This window comes from Tachypleus tridentatus, chromosome 7 (genome assembly GCF_004210375.1).
Source record: "Tachypleus tridentatus isolate NWPU-2018 chromosome 7, ASM421037v1, whole genome shotgun sequence".
Lineage (NCBI taxonomy): Eukaryota > Metazoa > Arthropoda > Merostomata > Xiphosura > Limulidae > Tachypleus > Tachypleus tridentatus.
In genome coordinates, this window is record NC_134831.1 from 161,606,705 (window position 1) to 161,634,401 (window position 27,697).

General features: G+C 35.7%; 1 protein-coding gene across 1 annotated transcript in view; it reads right to left on the reverse strand.

Annotated features, from left to right (window-relative positions):
- Window positions 1–286: 286 nt before the first annotated feature.
- Window positions 287–27,697, reverse strand: part of LOC143257058 (uncharacterized) — a 55,430-nt gene continuing 28,019 nt past the window's right edge. The window contains exons 4-12 of the mRNA XM_076515180.1: window positions 27,431–27,697; window positions 26,844–27,110; window positions 12,857–13,035; window positions 12,082–12,221; window positions 10,426–10,571; window positions 9,170–9,251; window positions 8,078–8,228; window positions 5,750–5,951; window positions 287–1,910 (exon numbers count right to left, since the gene is read on the reverse strand). Coding sequence (XP_076371295.1) covers window positions 1,711–1,910; window positions 5,750–5,951; window positions 8,078–8,228; window positions 9,170–9,251; window positions 10,426–10,571; window positions 12,082–12,221; window positions 12,857–13,035; window positions 26,844–27,110; window positions 27,431–27,697 — 1,634 coding nt within the window. The 3' untranslated portion in view covers window positions 287–1,710. The remainder of the gene's footprint in view (window positions 1,911–5,749; window positions 5,952–8,077; window positions 8,229–9,169; window positions 9,252–10,425; window positions 10,572–12,081; window positions 12,222–12,856; window positions 13,036–26,843; window positions 27,111–27,430) is intronic.

A 27,697-nucleotide genomic window follows, 5' to 3' on the forward strand; every position in this document is an offset into this window, starting at 1 on the left:
ACAGTAAGAAACTTATACATTTGAAGTTCTCTCAAGAAATAGTTGTTTTTGTAATTTTCGGTAAATGTTTATTTTCTCATCCTGTTCGTTATTGATATTGTGTTGTATACTTGTTTTTCTTCCAGCTTTCAAATGTATAAATACGTGTAGACAACTCCAGCCAGTACAAAAAAGGCTTTCAAATAATATTTTATACGTTTGTTTAGGAAGTTACATATTCCTTGTTGTTTTATTAGTTATTTAGTTAGGTAATGTCTTATATACCATAAAAAATGAATAACTCGTATTATAATGTATAGACATCTTTATTACATTTAAAGCAAAACGTACACCAATATGTTTTTTTTAAAACAAACACTTCACCACTTGACCATCGAAATAGAAGCTCTGTATCTCTGTGATGTAACTTTATATCAAATGTCCTGTACAATGAAATAAGAATAAGCACAGAAAATGTCCTTTTAATAAAATTATTATCCCATCACCTATTTTCACAACCCTCCCTTTTTAACCCTTCAAACACAACCGTCCTGGCGGCCAAGAAATAAACAAACAAACAAAAAAGCTTTTCAAATTGATACTTTCAGAAAAAAAATCGTATTGATTTTTTAAGTGTTAAGTTGTGTAATTTTTATCCAATAACGAATGTGTTAATATTTGTAATGAAATGGAGAACAAAGAATAAAAATTAAGAGGTAAACACTTTAAAACATAATTATCAATAATTATGTATTGGATTTTGAATCTAGCTTTATGAATTTTAAAACTAGTTTCATTATATTTTATATTATGATTTTTTATTATTATGGTAAAATCAAAATTCATTGAACATTTATTTGATGTGACTTAATGCGTTTTTATTTCAATTACTTTTTAAACATCATATTAAAATTAGTTCTGTTTTCGAAATATTTTCTTACGTAGTGAAAAATCAAGTCAGTTTCAAGTATTGTCGAAAGTTACATCAATGCCATTAAGTGCATTAGAATCTACAAAATCTGGACAAAACTATCAAAGTAAGTATTGTTGCTGCATTATTACAGACTAGTTTAAAAGTAGTTTCAAACTGCCTTAAGTCAATATTTTTAATATGTGAAACCTAAAATATTCTAGTACAAAAGCAACCTAGTTAAGAAATGGTTTCGTATTGAGTCACGACTTTTAGAATGTGAAATTTAAAACTTTTTACTGTAAAAAACGAAATGCTTACGAAGCAGGTTTTAATTACTTAAACTAACCGATTTTACGCGTAACATTTAAGATGTTTAAGGTATAAATAACCAAGACTTCTGTGTAGGATATTATATAAAACGAACTGGAAAAAAATCGTAGCAAACTAAAGAATACACAGGTAGGGTTAGCTGTATTTACATCATACAGTACAGAACGACAATAATAGGTTTAGCAACACCTCACTATCAAAATTATATAACTTATAGTTATCAAAAGGTCTCCAATTACACGTCTGACGTTTTAGCTTTGAAATATTTTCCTTGAGAATTAATTAGCATTAAAAATATATCGAGACTAAAATGATACTTAACTTAATATTGCGGATAGAAACATAAGCCTTTAATTATAGAATAATGAAAAATTCAAACACCAGGTTCCGTTTCGTCATTTCCTTTTTTTGCACAAGCATATATCTTAGTATTCGAAAGAATACTACTTTGCATAAAAACGTATTCTAAGATTTATTATTGAAAAGTTTCATGTTGCTAGTAGTGGATGCTCGGCTGATAATCTGATGGGTGCTGCTGAGATATCCACGTGATTTCCAGTTAAAACAAGGTATGGGATACAGAAACATATCAGCGCCACCTGGAGGATACATATGACCACAGAGGCTATTATGACAGTAGCCTTCGTCAGACAAAATCCCTTCTCTGTGATTTCGGTGAAAGGATTACCTAGAAACAAAGCATTACTTAAACAGTGATATTAATCACTTAATCACTGGTGAAACATTTAAAAGTTGTAAAATATCTCTCGGTATTTTCCGTTTTCTCTAGCAAGAAAGTGGTAATTAATACGAAATTTTATCATGTATATAAACATACACAAATTTTAGTTATAAATAAATTGCCCATAAATAAGCGGGCTATAGGGTTAATTTTTTGTACAAATATTGTGTTATTAATATACATTTAAATACCAATACATACATGTACGACTGTTGGGTATCCTCTTCACCGACACTTTTTTTTTAAGTTTTTGAATTTCGCGCAAAGCTACTCGAGAGTTATCTGCGCTCGCTGTCACCTAATTTAGCAGTATAAGACTATAAGGAAAGCACCTAGTCATCACCACCCACCGCCAATTCTTGGGCTACTATTTTACCAAAGAATAATAGGATTAACCGTCACGTTATAACGCCCCCACGGCTGAAACAGCGAGCATGTTTGGTGTGACGGGGATTCAAACCCGCGACCTTCGGATTACAAGTGGAGTGCCTTAACCACCTGGCCATGCCGCGCTCTTTGTATGGCCCACGAATTGCTCTGTGACTGGCATATATTGTTCGATGTTTTGTGCCATTCTTTTCGTTAAAAGAGCAGTTCAACTGTTTCTTCTTATTGGCTGTGCTTTGCTTTACGATGAATAATTTCTCCCCCCCCTCCCCGTTTTCTTCATTTGTTTGTTTTTTTGGCACTTATACAATTTATGAATGAAAATATATCAGTCGTATCTAACTTGTAAAGGAAAATATCTTGTAGAAAATTAAGTAAGTTTTTTTATAGTGGAAGAATGACAGTTTTCGAGTTTTCAAATTACGTGAAACGACCGTGAAACGAAATGTGGTTAAAACATCTTACAGGTGCCAAATTTAAGATAATTCTACAAATCGAAACACTCTCATTCTCCTTTCGAAAAATGTCCCAACGTTTGCGTTTGTTGTTTTTTAATTTCGCGCAAAGCTACTCGAAGGCTATCTGCACTAGCCTCCCTAATTTAGCAGTGTAAGACTAGAGAGAAGGCAGCTAGTCATCACCACGCACCTCCAACTCTTGGGCTACTTTTTTACCAACGAATAGTGGGATTGACCGTCACATTATAACGCTCCCACGGCTGAAAAGGCGAGCATGTTTAATGCGACGAGGATGCGAAACCGCGACGCTAAGATTACGAGTCGCACGCCATGCCAGGCCCCCAACATTTGTGATAATTCTACAAATCCAAAAAGGTAGAAGTTTAACATTCTCGTGCTCATTTCGAAAAATGCCCCAAAAGTCAAGATAATTCTCCAAATCTGAAACTAAACAAAAATATTACTTTGATCGTAAGGGAACCATTTCTTTCCAAACATGGAACTAATTCTGTAACCTAAGGCCGGGTATAATACAAACGTCGCCAAGGTTTTTGACCCCTCTTTTCTAGAAAACCTCCGAGACAAGAATTGCCTTTAACCCAATTGACATTTTGGTTTTTCGACGGCAAAATTATAACAAGATCTCCACAAAAGAGAGATAACGTTGGCGTATCGATCACGGAACAAACTCTAGTTTCAAGAGCAATGACCATGGGCTTGGATTCACCGAAAGAAAAAACAAACTTAAAAAGAGTCTCCTGCTGGCCGAATGTTCTTTCTTTAACTCGAAAGGGGACATACCAAGAAAACTATGGACAATTGCTCACTGACTAGCCACAGGCAGAAAGATTAGAAAACGGTCGTATATAATTGTATGACTAATATTAAAACTGACCAAACGTGCTTACAGTAGATTTTACAGGACGACCCGAAAAAGAACATGGTAGAAGTACCCGGATTATTTTTGTAAGGTCACCAATACAGTTAACATAAATTTGATTCCTAACTCAAACAGCAGAGAGACGATGATAATATTCTTAGAACTGTCTAGTACATCAGTTCTGGTAAACGTAAGAAGTGTAGAAAGTTTAATGCAATGGAGTATAGATTAATTAGAAATTGTCTGTAAAAGTGGTTTGAGTAAAAAAACTAGAGGAAGTGAAAGTACTGAGGTTAATTTGAAGTACAAAACTATAGAATGTCTGTAAAAGTGCTTGGGTTAGTTTGGAGTAAGAAACTAGAAAATGTCTGTAAAGTACTAGGGTTGGTTGGAGTAAGAAAGTAGAAAATGTCTGTAAAATACTAGGGTTGGTTGGAGTAAGAAACCAGGAAATGTCTGTAAAAATTCTCGAGTTACTTTAGACAAAAGAGACTAGAGAAAGCTTGTTACAAACTTGGGTCGATTTGGACGAAAAGGCCGAAGAGTTAGGTGTGGACAGGAGGTCGTCAACGTTAGTTGGTAAATGCAGCAGAAAGGTGAAAAACGTCGTCTTTTTAATTCTTCCGACATATGACCTCCTCTCTCGTATAAAATAAAGAAGGGATTTACGTCAAAAATAAATCGTCATCAAAGATCTAGTAAAAGAAACAAAGAAATCGTGTTTGGTTATATATGTAACTTCTTTCACGCTAATCATCTGTCTCAAGCGAGTGCTTTTAATGAACAAATAAGTGATCAATGCTAGTTCTAAAAGACGTAAAAAACTGTCGAAAACTTTAAACTAGTGCCTTCGGCACTTGAGGTACTGGAAGAAGCTGTACTTAGACATTAGAAACAGCCCTTGGCTTATGAAGGTGTCCCTAGATTGAGTGGTTGGCAAGCTAAATATATAGGAAATTGAGCAAAGGTCACGGTCGCACTTTTGTGTAAAATTCACGTAGCATAATAATATAGTCATAGTCACGCAAAATTGGGGTTGGTTCAAAAAGTAAAATCGACTGTTCGTTTATTTGTTTCTAAAAAAACTTCAAATGATACGGCACTTAACGTAATAAGCAGCTGTGTTTTCTGTGCTCATATATGCACTGTTCAAGTCTACATGTTGTGGCTCTCTTAGCAGTATTCTCACCGGTTGTTAAACCTTGTTCAGGGTTTGACGATCTTTAGAAGTAAAGGTGTAATCTGAGGCTGCATGCTCTATAAGTTGATAAAACAAAAGTTCTAAGTTTAATATAAGCTTATGTAGTCAACGTTATGGCAATACGAGGTGTAGGTGAAGTTTGACGATGTAAAATAAATACGCTAACGACACTCCACTTCGTAGCAACGGGAGGGAAAAGCGAATATCATGATATACAATAAAGAAATACGCTAGTAATAATCAACATTATGGCAGCACGAGGAGTGAGCGAAGTTTAATGATATAAAGTAAATAAATACGCTAAAGACGCACAGGCGATGTTAATGATGGTTTAAAATAATTAAAAACTACGCTAACCACAATCAACGTCACATCAACAGGAGGCGTAAAAGATGTTTAATGATACAAGATGAAGAAACAAAGTACGCTAAGGATGGTAAAAAAGAACAAGGCAGAGAAGGCGCCATCTCACTGAAACTGTTGTCTAACTCGAGGCATAAGATTAAAAGAAGTGAATAATATTATATGTACAAAAAATCTACTTGAGATTTAACAACGGCCCTCTTCAGTTCGGTGGCTATTACAGCTCTAGGAAAGAACTAACTAAGCCAGGTGGTTTTGTTTTCGTCTTTAAGTTGTTCACCAACACTATAATTATTAAAACTCTCGTAGATTTAGTTTTAGCGGTTCTCTTTCGATACGACTTAAAAGGTTATTCGATTTAGTTTCACTTCTTCGCTATCAGAAAACTTCTTTCGCGCGAGCAATAAATAACTTATTTCACTTAATTTCAAATTGTTGACAAACTCACTTTGTTGATGCGTAGTTATCACACTATTTTTAAAATATCAAAACTTACTCCGAACGTTAAACTTTCTTGCTCGCTGCCCCACAGGGGATGCTGACTTTAAACTCGTCACAGTGAACAAGACGCTTTCCGTGATTACGTCATTAATGACGTCACCAGCCTGTAACTCGAGAATAGAGGTGTCAGCTGCAGATATCGATCTTCGATGTTTGTTATCAATATCTTGTGCACCGTCGTTACTGTTGCAATCCACCTGGGACACAATAAAACAATTTTAATAAAAGTAAGGCATTAATTAAAAAAAAAAAAAAGGAGTTAAGCCTACTAAGGTTCTGGTCTGGTCGAGCATGATCAACGATTTGCATACCAAACTGAGTTTTGAAAGATTCAAGGTTCTAGTCTGCTCCATCTCACTGGATATGCTCTACACTTTCAGCTGTTATAAAATTAATACTGTTTTTCTATTAAGAGTTACTAAAGATTAATGCCAGTATTTATCAAAGGTCACTACAGATTAATGCCGGTATTTATCAAAGGTCACTACAGATTAATGCTGATATTCTGTGACGAGTCGCTAAAACGTAATGTTGGTATTTTATTAAAAGTCGTTAATGATTAATGCTGGTATTCTATTAAGAATCATTGTAAAGAAAGCTTGTGCTATTAACGAGCTGTCCTCCCCCCTTCAACAGTTTTAAATTAGACACGGTTATATCTAAAATGTTAGAATCTCGGACTTAGTTGGCAGCGTTTTCTGTTGTTGTTCAACTTAAGGCATAATGGTTTGTAAAATATAATACACAGCCTAACTAACTAATTAATAAATATTTACTGCAAAATGTTATCAGTGCTGTAAGTGTAGCTACCAGTTTGACAGCTAATCTATATTTCGATCCTTTAAGTCGTATACTATGTTCGTTTGTGGCCGCAACTTTTATTTTTATTTAGATAGAATGACTTCTATCAATACACACCAACAAACTACAGCAAGTAAGAAAGTGACACTCGATAGTAACTATTATTGGCTTTAGGATTGCAATCTTATTATTCTAAACATACTTTACCTCTACTTTACAGATTCAACCAAATTCTTTAACATATATGGTGATAGTTCTTTCTATCTAAAATAACTTCCTTTATAGTAACGCTGCAGAATATAGATTAATAGTTTCTTATCATCATCCACATGCCTTGTCAAGGCTAAACGCTCCTTAATTAGGAGCTCTTCATAATATTTAACAAACTTGTGTTAGCAGTTAATAAAGAATAATATCCGTCCACCCGTTTGATTCTTTTGAAACATTGAACTAGAAACTGATAATCTAGTTTGCTTGGCCTAACAATACTTGTGTATCTGTACGTGTTTTTCACCCTACAGTTTTGCTGCTCTAAATCAATCGTCTTTAATTCAAATGGAATAAAACTAAAAGCTGTCCACTTTTACTCTTCGATGAAGCTGCAATAAAAGTTTTAGAGCGAAAGCTCACGTGAAATTTTTGTATAGATGTACGCAATTTTTTAAATTATTATCAAACTTGAGTGTTTTTTATTCAATAACTTGGTACATGTATCATATGTTTATATATCTAATTGTAGATTGTAAAGATCTCTCTGTTTACCAAATTTGAGAAAACAATCCGTAAAAGTTAAGCATGTTTCCTATTAAATAAAGTTTTCGTACATTGAGATTCTAGAGAAAAAAAACAGAAAGTATTGCAATCAAAAGTCGACATTTCATACCTTGTGCATTTTTTAATGGATTGTCTTGTATTCTGATATGTGAAGTAAGAGACCAGTAGGCCACATCCACTGGAAATATGTGTTAGCTTGGATTACTACAGTCTAAGATACAGAAGGTGAGAAATCGTTAAACTATCACTTATGTTAATAACACACAGGTTGTTTTGGCCGCATGACACACTACCGTGTGTACTGATATCTAACATAATTATTGGTAAAGTTAATAGTCGTACAATAACCTTGCTTTAACCACATGGTTACTACATAAAACATCTATATTCTTGTTCAAGTTGATTCATTACTCAAAGTATTCCTGTAAACACTTTCCCGTCCTTAGTTAATATGCGTCTGCGTTATATAAGATAGAGTTCATTATGTGAAAACAGTACTTCTTTTTATACGTTTGTTCTATTGTTAGTTTCTGTTTCAGAAAAAAAAATATTAGGCTATTTGCTGTGTCCGCCGCTGGGTATCGAACCACGGACTTTTTTGTTGTCCGTACGTCGACTTACCGTTGTCACACCAACTGGTTTATTCTAATTAGCAGAAAGTAATGGTTATTTCTGAGGGACCGTTTTCTCAAAGACAAATGGTCATTTTTTTTATTCTTGGTTCTAACTGTATTTGTTTGATTCTTACCGACGGACAGCTGTCCAGACAAAATGACACCGTCATCTGAAACTTAACGGTGCTATCAGTAGCAAACCTGAAGGCCTGAAATGGAGCCTCTAGAGATTTCGACCCAAGGGCAGGAGTTAACAAGGGGAACACACTGGGTTCCACGGGACACCTAACAAAAGAAACAAATAAGAATATGACGTCATAGTATCCCTCGAATTCGTGTCACGTAAGATCTACAAACGCTTTAAAAATACTGTTTTAATATTATTAATAATCATAATTCAGAATAGGGAAAATAGACTTAATGTTATATATAATATAATAATTATTTCTTTATTGGTTAATACTTATTTTAAATATGGACAAAACCTCACCCATTACAGTTTATCGCGTTGTCACGATAAGGACGTAACAAGGACAACGTATAACAATATAAAAACTGAAATATTTGATTAACACAAACATTGGTAGCGTGAACATTGAAACCCAGAATAGAACAAGTGTTAACCGACTTTCTGAACCATCTACGTCACAGTTAGTTTTATTCTGTATGATTAAATCTCTCTGTCCCCAAGTTTGATGATGTGGAACCCGTTCACAAGGCCGGTGTGGATTTATTGACCTTTGACTTTTAACTCATAATCTCCAAAATTTAATCACATTTCAAACTTTGTACGTAGTACTTGTTGTATGAGATTGGTGCGAGTCCATCCGTCCAAGTCTTGAGACGTTCTACTCACAAGAGCTGGAAGGACATGGCCAAATGCAAACCACTATGCCCCATTACGCAATGCTTCGTAATGTTGTCATAAAAATTAAAGTGACCATGTTAAAACGTGTGACGTAACTTACTGGACGAACACTTACTTTGATCTTTCTTTTTAACATTCTCGTAAAATATGTTTATAAAACGCTTTATATCTGATTTTGTAGTTAATATAGGGATATAGTGTTGCTCATCGCTAAACCATCATTCCCAATCCCATCAATGTACATTAAAAAGTACTTCGGTTAATTAACAAGTGTAACCCTGTTCCTTTAAACACGGAACAGTGGAAGGACACATTTTTCAGTATACTATACTTTATTAAAGATGAACACCTCACTTACCCTCGATCATCAATTAGAAGCATAGTTTCCGATTCTGATCCGCTTCGAGCCACAAGACTACTTCCACGTATTCCATAGATACCTGTAAGATGAACAGAGTTTACCAGCAAGCTACCAAATGACTATTTAATACTCGCACACTACTTACTGTCAGCCTACCTACTCATCTGTTACTGTCAGCCTACCAACTCATCTCGTACTGTCAGTCTATCTACTCATCTGTTACCGTCAGTCTACTTACCTACTCATATGCTACTGTCAGAAAGTTCCTTGAACACCAGAATCATAACGGAAAATTTATTTGTAATAATAATTATTGCTAATTACCCCATAGCTTATATGTTTGCTAATGACTCAAAATTTATTAGACATGACTCGTAATTATGGTAAAATTTACACTTCAAGTGTAACTAAATCTTTTTGTGATCTTCTTAGTTTGAGCAGTAGAAATGACGTAGCGTCATCCTGTTAGGCACGGGATTGTAAGTAAATATATATATATATAACAGCGATTGAGCAACGTTATCGAGGAAAATGTTGCATGTTATTCAATGTGTGCATATATATATCAAAGCCACAATTGGCTATCTACTATGTATATCCGAGAGGAATCGAGCACTTGATTTTAGCACTGTAAATGCGTAGACTTGCCGCTGTCCTACCGGGGAGAGTTATTCAGTGTTATCGAGGGAAGTAAGAAATATTGCATGTTAAGTGTTAATCGTGTTCCGTAACGTTTATAAATTCCGAAACTTACAACATTCTCAGAACAAACACAAGTATCCGAGTCTAAAAACTAGGGTTTAAAAGTTTCCAACGACGACAGCGAGAAAAAGTCAGGGTTGGTACAAAAACGTCAAAGAAAATACGAGAAGTTCACTGAAACAAACACACGTGTTCGACAGGTTTTGCCGATCGCAAGTAAGGCTGTTTTTTCCAACTGCCGCCCTTAATTCAATAACGAACAAGACCGCTTTTTCGGGTGATTTTCCCTGGAGACAGTTAGAGTGTTCTTTCGGAAAGCGAAAGGAATTATTTTGAATCTCTGTTTCTCTCTCTCTCTGCTAATGACAATGACCGAAATGTTTATGAGTTATGTTCTTTAGTGACAATGAGTTCCAAGTCTATTAGATGTACCCGACGAAGAGAGGTCACCAGACGAATTAATACTTCAGTGCCATTAGCTGGACGAAAATTTTAATAGTGACCACATCTTTCTCTCGAATCAACCTTTAGATTAAATAAGCACATCTTACTTTCATCTTGCATCTCTACTTTAAGAAGTAGAGGGTCTCCCAGCTCTACTCCACTGATGTCTTCTCCAGTTCCATTAACGACTCGGAGCTGCACTGAAGGGGTGGGGGCTAAGCCTGTGACCACCTGAGACAGTTTCTGGAACTCTCTGTAAATCAAAATTACCATTTTTTCTGAAGTTAATCTTTATCAATTTTTGTTTTTAAACTATATCTATCAGGGAAACAGAATGTTATTAAAAAGTATAGATGGTGCGAAAAAAAAGAAGTTAAAAAAAGAAGACTGTTAATTTACTCACGACATTATTCAAGGAAATAAAAATTGTTTATTTTGGAAACAGACGAATGAGTGCGTTATGTTAAAACGATTCAGCAGTTTAAATGACAATTACACCCGATATGAAGTCACGTTGGAACGGGATGTATCAGAACTACATTTTAACATTGTTAGGCACTTCGTAGTTAATATACTGCCACAAAAAATGAGCAATGGTATGTAACAGGCCTTTCTGACAAAAAATATTCATGCAAATATATATCATAAAGATGTATTCAGATCGCGTATTTATAATTTATAAGACGTGGATATTTCTTATACTGAACGATACTGGAAAACAATGTAACATATTGTAGCATGTGAGAAAACACAAACAAAAGAACAGTGGCAAAAACTACGTGACCCATGCAACAATACATAATATAATCGAGAAATACCTCCTTCTCAGAAAATCAATACAACTCACGAGTACACAAGTTGCTCCTAAAGCATATCCGTTCATCCGTTGCATTGCATACCTCATATGTATCTGGAGAATAAAATTAGTATTTGTGCCATTCCTTATTAAGATATAGCGGTCAAGTCTTTTGTGGATTTTCGTGTAATCGAACTGATGAAACACACTTTGAGAAACCATCATCCTTGTACATTACAGGGATTATGGAAAGCAAACAGGGAGTACGGCTGTGCTTTGAACATGATAACCTTGCAATCTATTGTCAAGATGCACGGAAGAGAGGACGACAAAACGTGGCGGCATGGACTGTAAAAACATGGTTAGATTCCGTGATCGTTTTAATATAAAGGATCTAATCTCTGTATTTGGGCAATACTGAATGTTGACTATCTACACTAGCCGTTCTTAAGTATGAAAAGACATACTAAAGGGAAGGCAGCTACTGAACACAAACTATCACCAAATCTTGGATTACTTTAATCGAAAAATGGAATTTGACCGTCACACTTATAACGCACACACAGCACAAAAGCGCGAGTTTGTTACGAAGGGATAAAAGCCACAGACTGTTAGTTTCACAGTTCGGAATGCTAACTTTTAAAGGTACGCTCGTCTTTCAAGGAAATAAAGATGAGTTGAGAAATATTCGAACAGTAATATGAACGTAAATATTAACCACAAACAAAAGACGTCTATTACGTATTCCCTACATCTATTTATTATTTAAAAAACAGTAAAAAAAAAAAAAAACAAAGTGACAAAGAGGAAACTCCATCTTGTGGTTTATAAGCACTAACATTTGAAACTGGTATATAGAAATTTTAAAATGGTAATAAACTTTAGCACAATAACATCTATTGATGCAATCAGTTTGTATTTCAAAATGAAACATATTATAAAACGTATATATATATATATTATTTACCCTTCCTGCACGTGCTTTCCAGACCTTAGTGTTGTTTTGATTTCATCGTAATCGCACGCTACTTCAATATGGCGGTCACTGTTCTTCAGTACGATAGGATGATGTTGTACGACAATGTTGTTGATGAATGTTCCATTTCCCTAAGAAATAGTCCAAACCAATAAGATGTAAAACAAAAATACATTCGCGACCTAGATGTGTTTTCAGTTCGCAAAACTTACTTTAAAAACCACCCTCAAAATCCATGTTATTTGCTCCATTATATTTTCATCTTTAACTTACAAGTTGATTTTAATACTAAACGTTCAAGCTATGCGTTTATGAGCATTGTAAGAGCGTGTCAAGCAGACTTGATGTTCGTAGCAGAAGTTCACCACACAATTTAAATTGTCTTCCTACTATATCTCGGGAGGGGAGAATGTGCAGTCAAACACTGATTTTATCACCAACATTAAACATGACCCTTTGTATTAGAAAACACTTGTGATCTTTTCATGTTATTCTATGATGATTTCGGTTATTATTTATCTTGCTGATCGAGCTACATTTAAATTTTAATATAGTGTATTTCAAGCTTCTGATACTTTACAGTTTTTTGTGCAATACTGTTCTATTAGTAATCCTTAGTTCATCATCCATAAAAAAACATAAAAACAAAACTGGCGTAGAAGCACAGCAGTTATATCAATTTTCCAATACCACAACATTCCATTTAGGCCTACTGCCTTCTCTGTACAGAACAGCGTACTGAAAAAGCATTCTCAACGTTTCTTACCAGGTTCTTCGTTCCACATCTTTGCCCGTGCAGTGGAAGCGTGATAGCGATTTCTCCTTTGTCTCCTGCAGTCAGAGCATAGCACTCGTAAGGATGTCCCAGGGCGTAAACTCGCCCTCTGAAAGGAGTAGAGACGCGAAGAATCGCAGTCATCGATGTGGAATCACACTGCATCTCAACTGTTAAAGATATTCATAGTTTTATATAAATAGGACTAGCACTTCAGTACTTAACAAGCAATATCACAAAACGTTCGGTGTTAGGCTTACAAAAGTTACAAAACTTTCGAAATGGTCAAGAAACTGACTTTATGTGCATAAACAACAGCTTTGTGATCATAACTGTTGAGTTTTTAATCGCATGTACATTTCATGTTCCATCTACACTAAATTCGTAAATTCTGCCAGAGAATTTAGTTGTTTTTTTTCTCGGAATATTAGAATAACAGGACTGTTCAATCTAGGAATGGGCAATACTTTTCGCACGAGGAGAATTCCAAGACTCCCCCATAACAAGAATTTTGATACTCGCCAAGGTCACACATTTATACTTTGTTGATTAAGTTACCTCACCGGCAGATGTACAACAATCAAGCCACTATTGCAGTTTTCTAGACATACAAAAAGCATTTGATTCTGTGTAGCATATCGCCCTCAGATATCGTATACAAAATATGGGAATCAGCTGCACCATCCTGAGATGGATCATTAATTGTTTCGTAGACAGAACGGCCATGGTTAAAATTAACAATACTTTTTCTAACACATTCACTATTACAGCAGGTGTACCTCAGGAATCTGTTCTCTCTCCTCTACTATACATCCTGTTTGCCAACAATATCCCCTTCCCTAGCCGACCCTACACCTATTTCTTGAAGTACGCAGACGGCATTGTCGTCTGGATCACCTCGGGAAATCCTCTAATCGCTGCAGAAAGAGTACAAAAATCTCTAGACACCATTCTCGAGTGGTGTGACAACGGAAGAGTTACCCTCAATTCCCGTAAAACAACAGCAGTTATTTTCCGCCATAGCTTAAACAAACAATTTAAGAATGTTAAAAATGTGAAAATCCAACTCAGAGGGAACCAAATACAAATAAGCCCAACGGCCAAATTTCCAGCTATTACCTTTGACACATGTCTGATACGGTCCGCACATTTTAAACGCATAAACAAACCCGTAAGCAAGCGAATTGTCCACTTAAAAATAACTGCAGGTATGAATAAAGAATGCAGCCCCAAAATCCTAATCAAAATATACACAGCATATATCTGACCGGTTATGCAGTATGGATGCCAAGTCACCTTCAACTGCTCAAAAGGTATAGAAAACATGATACTGTTACAACAAAACAGATTTAAAATATTAGTCTTAATACTCCCCAAATACATTCCGACTGCCTATCTACATAAATCATGCAACATTGAGGCTAGTCTCTCTTTCAACAAAGCAGAACAACGAAACCCCCTCACGGCCACCCTAAAAACAATGACAAGCGCTACTTACAAAACAACATCCCCATACAACTTGTACCTGTCACTAAAACAACTAGAAACACACTGAAGTGACTTCAGATATGTTTATAACTGTGTTCATTTCCTTTATAGGCATGTGCACAGAACAGGTAGATTATTCGGCGCCTATTCTGTGAAAGTGGGTTTTCTCGGGATCTCCCGTTTCTCCTCACAACTAATTCTCTGTCTCGTTCAGTTTATCCTAGCCTAGGCATTGGATTTTTAGATCCCTGCCACCAGGTGGCCCTGACAAAGGTCTGTCAACCATTTTAGTTCATGGTTCGACAAGGTCTTGCCATCTTGCTTCTTTTCTTTACAACTACATCAATATCATGGAAGTGACCAACTCAATTACTGAAAGTCTGAGCCTTTGCTTGCCTCGAAGCCCTCCAGACATTTACTAATCTTATCAAATCTTGCAAGATGTATTAACAGAACTTTCTATGGACTCCAAAAGAAGAAATTTCTTAGCTTTTTCAAACATTTATTCATGAACAGGGCAAAAGGGGATAATCTATATCCCTGAACACCCCAGCTGGGAAAGTGAAGTACATTTCCTCAAAACTAAATACCTGCCATAGTTTGTTGTTTGTTTGTATAAAGACCTAATTGTATTCTTTCCGTAAGTGCCAGGAGTCATGATGGCGGGCAGAGCAGAAATGTTACACGAGGCCGTAGTTTTGCCCACCCCTGTTCTAGATATTGTGGGGAATATTTTGAGATGAGTCCCTCCCTTATATTTGTTATTTTGGGTACTGGTAAGTGAGGGGACTTTGAAAATTTTCTTGAATGTTTAATCATTTCAATAGACTTGGGCCTGTAGCTTTGTCAACGGTTCCATTTTCTAGCCTTCCCGCAGTGGCACAGCGGCATGTCTGGAGATTCACACCACTAAAAACCGTGGTGAGCAGAGCACAAGTAGCCTACAGTGTAGCTTCGTGTTTAATTCGAAACAAACAAACAAAATCATTTTCGAATTTGATCCTTTTATAAGCTACTATTTGGTCATAAAATTAGCCCAAACTAGCTGGAATACTCCTACCCTGGACGGAAGTTATGTAAAATTCATGATTAATGAAAGGTTATCTTAGAACATAAAAAGTTGTTTCCTTTATATATAATTTTAAAAAACACCCATAAAAAAAGCAAAATAAGAAATGTGAAACCACAAGTTTTCACGTATATCCTCATGGACCCAACAAACCTTTACGCCAAATTTGGTGAACATCAACAGGGGCGAAGTATTGGTAAAAAAACAAACAAACCGCAAAAATATTTATATATTTACGCCCTGCAAAATATTTACATACGCATACAACAGACAGTACTATGATATTTATAGATAGCGACAATGCACTAGATCCGCGTGAGACGCATTCATGACGTCATATCTGCACCTTGAGAATGGACAAAAATGAAGTTCTCCGTAACGGGAAACGAAAAAATTGTAACCTCTATAGCAAGTATACAGGTACACAGGATAAACGTTTCGCAAATGGGGGGTTGCACATCACGTAATAATTTTTTTTTTCCAGTATCATGCAAGCAAGAGTTCCATTATAGTATGATGTTACATTTATCTGTATATCCATGAGACAGAGAAGATGCAACAGTGCAGTTGGTTTTCCAGTGGATTTGTTGCCTTATATTAGTAATAATAGCTTCGAACAGTTTTTCTTTTATGTAAACTCGGAAGTATCGCAATACTATTCAATAAAGAGGGAAAAAAGTAGTAAGTGAACGAAAATTATGCCTCACTTAATTTTAAGATAAAGAATGGTAAACAAAATAATAATAAATGAGGAATATATGTTAGGAATATTATAATTAACCAGAAAAATAATGAACATATATAATTAATGCAGCAGATCTTAATTAGTACTAGGTTGTAATGATTAATAAAAATATAATAAATAATAACAGGTAGCTAACATATTGACCCCTCCTGATAATTAAAGTGACTCCGAAACTCACTGGTCTTTGAAAAGTGAGTTCTCCTTCTTGCGAAAGAAAACGTATGTGGGTTTTTAAATAATTTTAGTTCAAGATAGGAGCAGAATATCCAACTAATTTCTGTTAACTAAGAAGAACGTAAGTAGTCCTAATACACAATATATAGTGTAACACGACCCAAAAAATCAAAGTTGTATATGTTTGTTCCTGTAGAGCATGTATGGATGAAAACGAACAAGTGTTATATTCACTTGAATACATGTTTTGTTCTAGGGTATTTTATTAAACAAGAAAATTGTTAGCAAGCAGCACTAATGTATCTGATATTTAGTTCAGTTACGCGTATATGCATGTTTTCTTATAGCAAAGCCACATTGGATTATCAGTCCACCGAGGGGAATCGAACCCCTGATATTAGCGTTGTAAATCCGTAGACTTCCCGACGTACCAGCAGGGGATATTAGTTCAGCTTCATAACGAATCGGCTACACCACAGGTCGACAAACCACGGCCCGCAGCCTCATTTCATCCGGCCCGCCGACTTCATTGAATATGTAACGTTGCATACAAAAATTCTTTGTTTTCCTTATTTATCTTTGGTTAGCGAACAATAAAATTCAGTATCGAAAAATAGAGCAAAAGTTTCATTTCTGTAGTGGCCTCAGATGGATCAACGTTTTGAAGGTAAAAATGTTTTAACACTTCACTGCATGCCGTGTCATACATGGAACATACCGATTTTTACGTCATTAAATGCTAACTAAAGTTTTTTCTATGGTTAGTTACATACTGGACCGCTAGTAGGACAAAACAAGCAGCTTAGTGTTGTCAGACGCCGTCTCGGACGTGTTTGTTTGTTTTTGAATTTCGCTACTCAAGGGCTATCTGCGCTAGCCGTCCCTAATTTATCAGTATAAGACTAGAGGGAAGGCAACTAGTCATCACCATCCACCACCAACTCTTAGCCTACTCTTTTACCAACGAATAGTGGGATTGACCGTCACATTATAAAGTCCCCACGGCTGAAAGGGCGAGCATGTTTGGTGCGACAGGGATTCGAACCCGCGCCTCTCAGATTATGAGTCAACACACCTGTCCATGCCGGGCCTCGGACACGTTAACAAGTTCTGAACTTGTTCAGTGTTTGCTACATTTTGTCCGTGTCTATGCTGTTCGAACAGCCTCTATTATACGGTCTCTTTTCGTGTGTATGTGGATTATTTACAGGTAAGTAACAATATTATTAGCTGAATAAGAGTTCTGACATAGTTTTTATGAAAAAATCAAAGACATTTAGGAACAATCTTATATACTATACTATAATGTTCACTCAGTCATCATATCACAACACTAGACATGTTTATGTATTTTTAGTAAATGAGTAGTTTTTTAAAAACTGCACTAATTTTGTTGCTAGTCAGTGGACAGACTTATGGCGGCAGTTTCATCGTACTTTTCATGTGTTGTGGTTTCGCTCGTTAAAGAAAATTCAGTATATTTATTTGTTAAACATCCTTAACTTGTATAAAGTACTCTCCTTGTAAAATGTTGTTGGCTGCATCTATTGGTAAGTTCAAAATACTATTTGATTGCGGTTTTTTAATGTTGTGGACTATTTCATAATTATTTCCTATATAAACTTTTCATTGTTTCTGATAAGAAGCATTTTTAATCATTAGTTTTTAAAGTGGTCAGTTATTTTGTTCAAAACCTTTTTGTTAAACTGCTTTAATAATTTTTATAGCTTACACATATCTTGTGCTTGTAGTTACCCATCATTCATAATGTCACAAGAGAAAAGGCGAAAAACTGACTCTGAATCTCGCGTCTTTAAAGAACATTGGAGAGTGGTATATTTTGTAACTGAAAAAACCAACAAAGTATTGTGTGTAATATGTAATGAGGCTATTGCAGTGCTAAAGGAATATAATATACGTAGACATTACCAAACAAAGCATTCACCTCACTATTCTCATCTGACAGGGAAGCTACATCATGAGAAATATGAAACCTTGAAACAGAGTATTTTATCACAACAGTCGTTTTTCACTAGGATAAATGCTAACAATAAAGCTGCTTTCAAACTAGCTTTAGTTGCTGATGGTGAATTAATTAAATATTGTATGATAACAATAGCTGAAGAGGTATGTCCAGAAAAAATAGATTTATTCAAGAATATTAGTCTTTCTGCAAAAACAGTAACTAGGAGAGTCGAAGACATAGAGCCATCCTGTGCCAATTAAACAATGAAGGACAAGATTTCCAGTGGTTTTCTCTGGCTCTTGACCAATTAACAAATGTGTCTGACAATTCAGTATAACAACATCATTTATCAGCAGGCACTTTGTGGAAAACATTTTGATCTGTCACGTGTGATAGAACCAGTCGTATCACCTGTCACGTGTGATAGAACCAGTCGTACCAACAGTGGATTTTATTTGATCGCATGCACTCAATCATCGCCAGTTTCGAACAATTTTGAAAGAACAAATTTTGAAAGAAATAAAAGCTGAATATACAGATTTGCTGAACCACATTGTTGAAAGATGGAATATAGCGATTTCCTGTACCACACTGCTGTAAGATGGAATTAGAGATTTACTGTACCACACTGACCTGCAGTCAAATGACATGATAAAAGACAAGTACAAAAGGAAAAACTTGATTGACTTTTATAAATGCCTCCCAGACGAAGGATAAACTTCTTTAAAATCCTTTGCTTGGGGATTGGTTTCAGCATTTGGCACAACCTATTTATGTGAAAAAACTTTTTCAAATATGAAGTATATTAAATCTGTTTATAGATCAGTGTTAAGTGATCGCCATTTGCAATCAGTTTTGGTTACAGGAACCACAAAATATGAACCATAATTTGACAATATTTATCCCTTCCCCCCAAAATAAATCATAGTTCTCATTGATTGATAGTACATGGAAGTTTATGTAGGTATATGCACCTATAATAAAAACATTAAAGTAATTAAAAAAACAAGCCGTTTTTATAGCCTTGTATGATCATGGGCTCATTTTTTATTCGCCTTGCCCCGCAAAACATAAAAATATTTCTAATCCGGCTCGTCTCCAAAAAAGTTTGCCGACATCTGGACTACACAGTTGGCTTAATAACCCGATTTTCTGTAGTGAACCTAGAATTTCACATCTCTCACGTACAAAAATAAAATAAAAAACATACTTTTTTCTTCTTGTGATAAGTGGTAACGCCTCCTAATAAAACTACTTATTCACCAGATAGCTCGACTTTTCATAAACATATAGTCTCATGAAAATGCAAAGCACGTGACGGCCTTTCAACCATTTTGTGCAAGGACAAAGTTAATAGAGGACGTGGCTTTCTTTCTAAAATACCAATGACGCTTAACACACGGTCGATGGTGCATCAGTGAATTCAAGGCCAGTGTTAGGAGAACTGATTGAAACTTTATCTCCCAACTACTTCATCACTCTAGCTTGAAACAGGAAATTAGGGACCACTACTTCAATAGTCTCGAGATTAAAAAAATAAACAACCAAATCTCTGCATTTCCAAGATTTGGTTGAGGCAGTAGCCTAAATTATATATAACCTTTAACCATGAACCTGTTATTATAGTAGAAATACTTGAGCGTGGAATGACTTGCATGTACCAGCCAGGAATATCTTATTCTCATTATACAGAGTAGAAATATAGCGTGGTCGATAGAGAGAGCATGGTCAAAGCGATATTCAACCCGAACGGCGCCTTATGGCATATGGACTAAATGACCATGTCATAAGTCACAAACATTCAGGCATAGTCATTCTTAATTTAGAACTGATGACCAGAGAGAGATCAACCAGTCGCACATCATGTGGCTACTCTTAACAGAATAACAGAATTGACTTTCCCAATTATAAAGTTCAAAAGGTGAATGAAGTGTATAAGGCGGCATACTTCGGCTCGAACCTTGGTTGCTACTGACTTTCAAAATTAAATAATAGATTGAACAATAACCAAGTTTTTATTTTATTTTTATTCAAAGGATAAAGTTTCGCCCCCTATCGTTACCAGTCACACGTCGTACATAATTATTTCTTTGCCGCAACGTATTCTATGAACAGTCATTTCACCTTTACATCTGGATGTTTAGTTTATTGTATTATTTGTAAGAACTGTTATCAAATCTAGGTAGGAGTAACTAGCCAAATGTTCTCTAAACAAACACGAGAACACTTATGTAGCATCTTGACGCGGCATGGCCATGTGGTAAGGCATTCGACTCGTAATCCGAGGGTCACGGGTTCGAATCCTCGTCATAAAAAACATGTTTGCCCTTTCAGCCGTGAGGGCGTTATAATTTGACGGTAAATCCCACTATTCGTTGGTAAAAGAGTAGCCTAAGAGTTGGCGATGGGTGGTGATGACTCGCGGCTTTCCCTCCAGTCTTACATTGCTGAATTCGGGACAGCTAGCACAGATAGCCTTCGTGTAGCTTTGCGTGAAATTCAAGGCAAACAAACATAGCATCTTTGGTTGAAGATCAATATAAATTTGTAGCATTTCAATCAAGCTGATAATTCTCTTTAGAGTGCTAACCTTATGGCATGTCTTATTTAGCACCAATCAAAAAATCACAATTGAAATAGAAGACAAAATTAGATAAGGTTGTTTAAGTCATTCGGGTATTAGCGAACGGTTCAGGTTTTCATAACTCATTTAATTACATTGTTGTTTAAGTCCCTTAACATAGACGGATAAATATGTAGAATTATAAATCGATATTTACTGAGAGTTTTCGGCCCTCTTACTGGATCTTTCATCGAGCAACAAATGCACTGGGCGAAGAAATTCGCATTTTTCTACTTATTTAATTAAGTGACTAGACAGTTTCATGTATGTAAACACTGATAGTACAGCTATGTCACGTGGTACGACTCCATAACTAAACGAATGTCGATTTTGACTGAAAACTAATTTCAGGAAGACGTTTAATGAATAATTTACCATTAATAACAAACATCAGGTCATCTCTTAAGTAATGTACGAGTTTAGGTTAAGAAAAAGTGAAAGGATTTCAAATGCTTATAATATTATTTAATCAATAATGTATATTCCATTATTATTAATTACTTCCTGCCAACGATTCAAAAGCTTCTAAATGACACTTCTATGAAATTCTTGGGGTTTGGAGGAAAATAATGTAGAGATGGTAGTGTTGACGTCTTCATGTGTTTCAAGCTCTTTTCCCATCAAGATAGTTCTGCAAACTTCAGAATAGATGATAATCAGATGGGGCAAGGTCTGGAGAATAAGGAGAATGTGGAAGTTTTCCCACACTAGCTCTTCAATCTTTGCAGATGTGATCCTTGCTGTATGGGGCCGGACATTATCCTGGTGTAACACAACACCATTACGATTGATCAAAGCAGGCCATTTTTCTTTCAGTGCAGCATTCAGACGCATAACTGTTGACAGTAGAAGTCTGATGTAATCGTTACACTAAGTGGCAGCAACTCAAAGCTGATCACACAAACAATATCCCACAAAACGCTTAACAAGACTTTCCTCAGGTGGAGGTCCATTTTGTGCTGTATTTTAGCCAGTTTACTTGCAACAAGCCATCTTAACATCTTTATCTGTCCAAAAAACATGAGTTACGTTAACGAGAGTGTAGAGAGGAGCAAATGTCCACTCTTGCTCTAAGGTTGGCTTCTGCCAATTCATGGGGACCCATTTTTCCAAGTTTTGACACTTTTCCAAACTGTTGCAGATGATGGTAATCTGTTGAATGAGTTAAACTTCAGTGCTATTTCTTCAACTGTTAAAGCACAATATTCATCAAGTGCAGCCAGCAGCAAGTCATCATTGAACTCAACAGGACGGCCTGAACGTGACGCATCACTTAAGCTGCAGTCACTTGATCTGAATTTCTGAAAACTACATTCGACATTTTCTTTCATTGAGAGACTCCGACCCATAAACACCTTGAATGTTTCGTGTAGCTACTGCTGCACTATTGTCTTTTTTAAACTCATAAAGCATTACATGTTTAATGTGATCCTCAGACACGTCCATCTTCATAAGGGTTTATTTTATTAATGATCTTAAAAAGTGCAGTTGGGTTCGTTTCTTTTATTTGCCTGAACATTTTTATACACGTCCTACTACATATTTTAGTCATTAAAGTCTTCTACATAGACAGAAATGATGCACTTTCTGTATTAAATATTCGGACATTACTTATGGGATGACCTGATATTAATCATATTTTATTAGCGCATTTCATCGTGGTTAGTATTTAATTATGTTTTAATAAATTACGTAGAGCACTTCCTATCAAAGACTGATCGTATAATTAATATTAATATGAGTGTAACTTGCCATAAGTAATAACAGTATCTAAAAAAACAACAACAAAAAACACGCTTTCATGACCCATCACCTGATAAAGACCTTCTGGCAACTTGGCATAAATATTAAGAGCCTCCAGACAACCACACTTTCACGATTCATCTTATTGATCCTTCAAGCGAAAAATAATTCCTGAAGATGCAATCCTGTTCCAGCGGTTTTTAATGTTCCTGGAAATATTTTAATGCCCCTCAACTTCGTTCGGTGTAAATAAACAATTAGTCAGACAGTTTTCTTCCTGACTGTAAGACGAATATAGCGACATACCACTATGCTATGGCACTAGTCTTAGAAACTGTCATCTGAATTTTTTTTATTTAATGTAAGTTCCAAAGCAAAAGAGCTTTGGATAGACAGTGTGATCGTCGTATGAAAGGAAGACAAACTGAGCTTACAGTCATTTTACTCATATCGAAGGTGCTCTCTAGGTGTGACCAGATTTTATTCCATTCAAGCTGAGGACAGGGACTTCATCCCAGTCAACATACAGTTACACAACTTTTTATATATAAGAGATGCAACGGCATAAACCAATCACTCTACAGTATTTTATTGCACATGAATAAAACCAACAGTATTAACTGAGCATACTTTGATTCAGCAAAAGTTCTTTTTTTTTTTTTTTTTGGCAGATGATCCAATAGTTTCCATTCTATCATCATCTTCTATGGATTTCTTTGCTGTTATTTTCCACATTGGAGTCGTGTATGAGTTACTGGACAGCGTACTAGTAGTTTCACATAGTTTTTTAAATCATTTTCTATTACCTCCAATAAATCTTTCGAATGCCAATCACATACTTTCGCTCAATTCGCATCCCTCAGATACAATTGGTCAAGCTGCGTGCTTTCTCCTGCTTCAATATCGATAGCTATGGTCTGTATGTACGTAGTAAGTTAGGGACTACTTTTTATCAGAGTCCATTGTCTGCAGTATCTATGTTTTCAACACATATCTTATTTAAGTAGTCATCATCACTGGTATGTCCGTAAAACTACACCAGTCGCTTAAAGATGTATCTCTGAGTGTTATCCTGAGTGGACATTTCTTCATTTTTTTGTGAAAAAATGTAATTAATTTAATTCCAAAATGTAAAAGATAAACTAAGTATGAAGTGTTCATGAGAGGTGAGGGAGAGAAGACGATAAATCTGATTCCCAGTATTCTGAGCGTAGGTGAGAGTGTCGCAAACCTCACAGTACAGTTTTTCTCTGCAAGCTGGTGGTCATAGTCCACACAAAGTTTCTTTTAAGGGAACCAAAACTGTTTTTGTTAAGATAAAAACGTTGTTCTGTACTTTATTTTAATTAATGTTTTAATACCCATATCAGCCGTCTTTAGACTACATTTTTACTTCAAGTGGATTTATTGTCATCATGAAAAGCTGAATGAATATACCAGAGTCCCCCGATGGAACAACGGTAAGTCTTCGATTCTCCTTGGAGGACACAGCAGATAGCGCGATGTGGCTTTGCTATAAGAAAACATAGACGGAATATACCTAAAGACGATGCCTAACATCGAAAATGGTGGATGGGTCAGGGCAGTATTTTCGGCAGAAACAATAATAGACCTTTCCACATCACGTGATTTACGGAAAGCAAAACACTGATATCCGTCATTTTTTAAGTTAACTTGTTCGTTCTTTCAAGACTATGGTAGCAATAAAGCTGAGTGAATACGTTACGAATTTTAAAAATATACCAAAATTACTTATAGAAACAAGTTAAGAGAACTTTGTATGAATAATTATGTTTTCAATCCATATATTATTCTACAACTGTTCCTGTTAGTAATTTGTTTGATCATGTCAAAACACGATCAGATATTGTGAGGTTCTACTACTTTGTTTGGAATTAAGCATAAAGCTACGAAATGGACTATCTTTGCTCTACCTACTACTGGTGTAGAAACCCCGTTTTTACCGGTGCGAGTCCACAGACATCCTGCTGTGCCATTGGATGGCAGGATTCTACCATTAGTTAAACTCACGACAGTACTATAAAAACTTCAGATGGTTATAAATTCTTCTAAGCATAGTGAGTGTTATACGTGCACGTAAACGATATTATGCTTTGTGTTTTTGTAATTTCTACTTAACTTTTAAATATCTCACAGCTGCTACTACAAGCGCGAAACTTCTTTTAACCAGTAGAAGTATTATTAGTTGTTATTAACATGTATGTCTCTTGGTTTTAGACAAAATGTTGTCCGACTGACCCAGGCCTAATCTAACGATATTACCCATGTTATTGTAATACCTACATTACTCGTTAGCGTCCATAGAGCATATTTGAGAGACATCTACAGTTCAGTAAATAAGTTTCTTGAAAGGGAGCCTTAGGCTATCTGATGAGGTCATCTGTTATAATCACTCACGTCACTGTACAGTAGTATGTTGTCTCTCACTCAGTCAATATACATTAAAATGGCGTCAAATAAGGAATGTTTAATGTGGCAATTTGTGCTGTCGTAACGTCATTGAAACGTGAGTATGCCATGAATCTGCAGAAAAGTATCCACTCTGTAGACTACAAGACAACATGACATATGAATTTAAAATTAAAGAAATTAAAAAATATTTGTTACTCGTAATTTTGGTTATATTTACAACCACAACACTTACCGGGGTCTTGCGGAAGTACATCTAGCAAATAGAGCGATACTTATACATACATATAATGACAAAGTTTATATTCACATAAGTATTATTTGACAGTTTTATTCCGACACTTTTCTCTAAATGTACACTGCATACATAGAAATACTGCAGCAATCGATTTTAAATATTTTTCTGTTTCAGCTAGGAACCTGTAAAACGATATACCCGGGTTTAAACACAATCAACTGGGGAACTAAAAGAGTCACAGAGGAAAAGCATTTATTCAAGGTTCTTGTCTTTTGTCGCTTCCACGCATACATGCACGTTTCATTCAATACGACGGGCACTAGTAGAAAACAAAAAGATCACGAAAGGTTATTTATTTTAACACGCGAACGTGTATAAGTAATTCGGTCTTGTAGGTAACTAAAGTGATTCCACAGAAGTTAACTGACTTATGTTAAAACAAATTTAGAGCTTCCTTACGTCTTTACTATCTATGCCACCATGTCTGGTTACTTCTCGCCGTGAGACTGTCATGTTCAAATCTCACCCTGCGTGCTGGCCATAATTCATCTAGTGTACAAATAAGTTTCATTCTTCAAACGTTTAAGATATGCGACAGTTGAACGACTACGCCATGGAAGTGACTTTTGTACGTGTGTATTATTTCGTCTTTTCAGACTGTTATCCTTCATTATTATGTTGTGTACTGTTGCCTGGAGCACGTGGAAAGCTTTTCTGCCACCGAACTCTGTGTTCGTGAACTCTCACGTGTTACAAGCCATTGTACGTTTCTTACATGGCTGGGATGCGACTTTTGCAAGTCTCTACCTGTATGGTTCTGATCGCCCTAGTAACCTAGTTGGTTCATATTCCTTTGTTTCCAAGTCTAATCAGTAAAAGCGATATTCCAACCTTCCAAAATTCTAAATCCCCAATCTTAACACGTCATTATGATACAAGTATATGAAAATTTTGTGTCGGTAAGGGTTGTTATATACCCTTCCCCAGAATGATCACTTTTTAGCATTATCACACTATCTTCTTAAAGCTAAACAGTCAAAATGTAGTTATGACACATTCTATTCCACTGCAACTTTATACCGGCTGGAGTTACGACGTGACGTGCTGATCTGCGCATTACAAACCATTTGGCTACAACGTTCTCACCTTTCTGTTATCGTATTTAAAATACAGTTCAGGTTTAGTGTCTGTTCTCTAAGTCTAATAACGAATTGTTCTTTTTTTTTTTTTTATCGTGACTGGTAGCTCAGATGAAAAATGTTTTGAAATATATTACATTTATACGGTTATGCAATAATTCTAAAATTTAATTAACATCTTTTCAAAATTTGGTGGACTTCATGCCACGTCAAGTCCATTTATTCCCACTCAATGATAAAAACAGGTATAATTACTAATGATAAATTATATTCTTTGAAGTTTTCTCTAATAAGTGTATAGCTAAATTATTTAAACTTAGATTAAATGGTAATCGAAAGGGGGATGGTCTAAAATAAACTCACCATCGATGCACGATCCTAATTCGTACGTTTCGCTACTTGATGTTTCCTTTATGTTCGTAGAGCCCTCTGGTGATGAGTAGGAATCTTCCGGTGTTAGAAGGCACAAAGAACGCGAATTATCGAACATAAACGACCTACAGCGAAAATCGACGTGTTCAATACACGATTCTTGACAGCGCTCCCTGGTAGTAGATGAGCGTGACAAATAAACATGTGCGTGGGTTAGCATCCTTCCATTTTGTTGATTAAAAGTGCACTGACTTGGTTCTATAAACATAGAAACAACACTTGTCATGATGCGTACGCCTTTTACAAACCGGCGAAGAATGACCACAATTACGTTTGTCAGTTACATTCGGCAACATATTTGGCAAATATTGTGTTTTGGAATAATATTATTGTACATTCTTTTAATTCTTAAAACTTTTCAAGGAACTACATAAAGAAGGTAATATTTAAAAATGTAAATAGGCCTAATGTTAATGTTTCATGACAAATGGAGAGGAAAATACAAAAGTGAATTAGAATTTAGCTATTTTTATACAGACGAATAAGTAACGACGCTTTATTTCAAGCGATTTCTTTACCTGAAACACATTGGTTTTCGAGATAATCAACTTCTGTAGATGTTATTTTAAAGATTTCTGGTGCCAGTCGACGATCGTACGCGCTGAGGGTGCAGGTTCTTGAAGAGAAATCGTAAACTGTGGAACGACATGTGAAACTTTTCTCCAACGAACACGCCTCGATACATCGGATTTCGGACCCAATGTCTGGCACAACCTTGTCTTCTTGTCCAACCAATCGAATTCCGGGGACAACATCGAATGTCCAGTGGCGTTTACATCTAAAAC